Source organism: Opisthorchis viverrini, assembly GCF_000715545.1.
Source record: "Opisthorchis viverrini unplaced genomic scaffold opera_v5_131, whole genome shotgun sequence".
Lineage (NCBI taxonomy): Eukaryota > Metazoa > Platyhelminthes > Trematoda > Opisthorchiida > Opisthorchiidae > Opisthorchis > Opisthorchis viverrini.
In genome coordinates, this window is record NW_008751784.1 from 1,375,510 (window position 1) to 1,377,458 (window position 1,949).

The 1,949-nt window shown below is 44.3% G+C and overlaps 1 protein-coding gene across 1 annotated transcript in view; it reads right to left on the minus strand.

The window, feature by feature from the left end:
- Positions 1-1,481, minus strand: part of T265_06292 (hypothetical protein) — a gene marked incomplete at both ends in the record, with an annotated part of 39,598 nt that extends 38,117 nt beyond the window's left edge. The window contains 2 exons of the mRNA XM_009171512.1: positions 1,142-1,254; positions 1,302-1,481. Of these exons, the coding sequence (XP_009169776.1) occupies positions 1,142-1,254; positions 1,302-1,481 (293 nt within the window). The remainder of the gene's footprint in view (positions 1-1,141; positions 1,255-1,301) is intronic.
- Positions 1,482-1,949: the final 468 nt, after the last annotated feature.

A 1,949-nucleotide genomic window follows, 5' to 3' on the forward strand; every position in this document is an offset into this window, starting at 1 on the left:
AAACTCCTCGTGATCTCTTTCACGCCTTTCTGCCAAGTTATGTGCTGTCCACCTCGCGGTTTGTGCCATCCTGAAGCAGGCACGGAGAACAACACTCGTCTCGGTAGAGGGTGTTTCGGCATGCGCAGCACATGACCGAGCCATCGCAGTCGATGATGCTGGATGTTTTCCCGGATTGAGGTGCCTGCAGCACAACTTTAGGCATATTTAGCAGCGGCAAGTGCAAACTTTGTTACGAAAAGCGGCACTTATGTCGAGTTATTCTCAGATGGACACAGAGTATGCTCCATGACAAACGAGTAGTCCTGTCCAGACTGGTGATCAAAAGTGGCGAATCCTACTCCGGAGCACGTTGAGCGTCAAACTTACGAAGGCAGAAATATGTTGATGAAGGGATGCCTTGATTTACAACCTTCAGTCAGCTAGTAAGTTCTGTAGTCGAATCTGACCCCTAGGTCAACCCCTGTCAACTATGCCATTTCCGCGGTAGAACATATTTTGGAGGCTTTATGTTAATCCCAAAGCGGAGAGCATACTTCCCGTCACATGTACGCTCTTCTCCATCAAGCTGTGAGGGTTGGATACCTTTTCGATAGATGGTATCATTTCAGTCGTCTTTCCCTTCACCACGATACTCGTCAGTATCAGGATCAACTCCGTTGCAGTCATGGACAGCAACATTTGCCCAACACTCGTTGACAGTACCAATCGTGCTCTCGTTCGTCGTTTGCCGATCAGTCGGTCAAAATACGCTCCTTTCGAATAAGATTTTTGATTCTGACTTGAAGAGGACAACTGCAGAATCAAGTACTAGGGAAGAATACCAGTGTGTAAAGATGAGCTTAGGCAGGAAAAGAAACAGAACCAACGGTGTTCAGCGTATCGCCGATAGTGACTGATGGACACGTAAAGTCGCAAAAAAAACATGCAGTATATGGTTTCCGCAACTTTGTGCGTCAAAGAGAAGTTAAATGTAAGCCAAATTGCACACACAGGATGGCAGAAGAAACAGACGAAGATCTTTTGGCCATGGAGAAAGAAGGTAGGGAACCTCCACAGGAGAAGAATTATAAACAGATACACTGAGGGCACAAAGACTGGTCGTGCTAGATCACACGTAAAAAGGTATCCACGCACTAACCGCAAAACATTTTTGTGATCCACGGAACTGAGCAACTCAATCTCACGACGCTGAACAGATGCTTCCTTGGTTAGTTTCATTGCCATTAGCTGATTGCTTGGTCGGTGATGTACCTATATATACAGTGGGAGTACACTCACAACGAGTATGGATGACAAACCAAAAACACTGACGCAAAGTATCCATTGCCCAGTTTTCCCTTGACAACAATGTCCTCTGAGCAGTACAAATGCGAGCCGGCCTTGTACATAGCCAAAGCCGAATTAGTCGGAACAAAATCTGTGTAATATTTATCGTTTTTGGTGTTGCTGTTGTTGTCAGCAAAGTCGAAGGAATCCATTACAACAAGTTTCCCACAGACGCGCAGAAAACCATAGAATCAACATTGAACAGACCTAAAACGAGGAGACAACAATTGGTTAGGCGCACGGCTGCCAAACAACACAAAGGTAGTTTGAAGGCTCAGACAACAAAATCCTGGATAGGTGTAATTAAAAAGCAAAAAGATGAGTCCGAGTTACGGATCACCCTTGACCATTCACTAATATTGAGCTATAAAAAGAAATACACGGTGGACTGGAACAGGTTTATGTCACATCGAACGATGCCGATTAACACATGCGCAGGATAGATGGTGTCTTGTGAAGGTTACGCAGAGTCCGCGTAAAACCATCTGAACTCTTCAACCGGCATATGATAGACGATTGTGTAAAATGGAATAACTCTGAAATCAAAACGACACAACTGTCAAATAAAGTGAGGGTGACGAAAGGTCTCTTTTCTATATATATATATATATATATATATA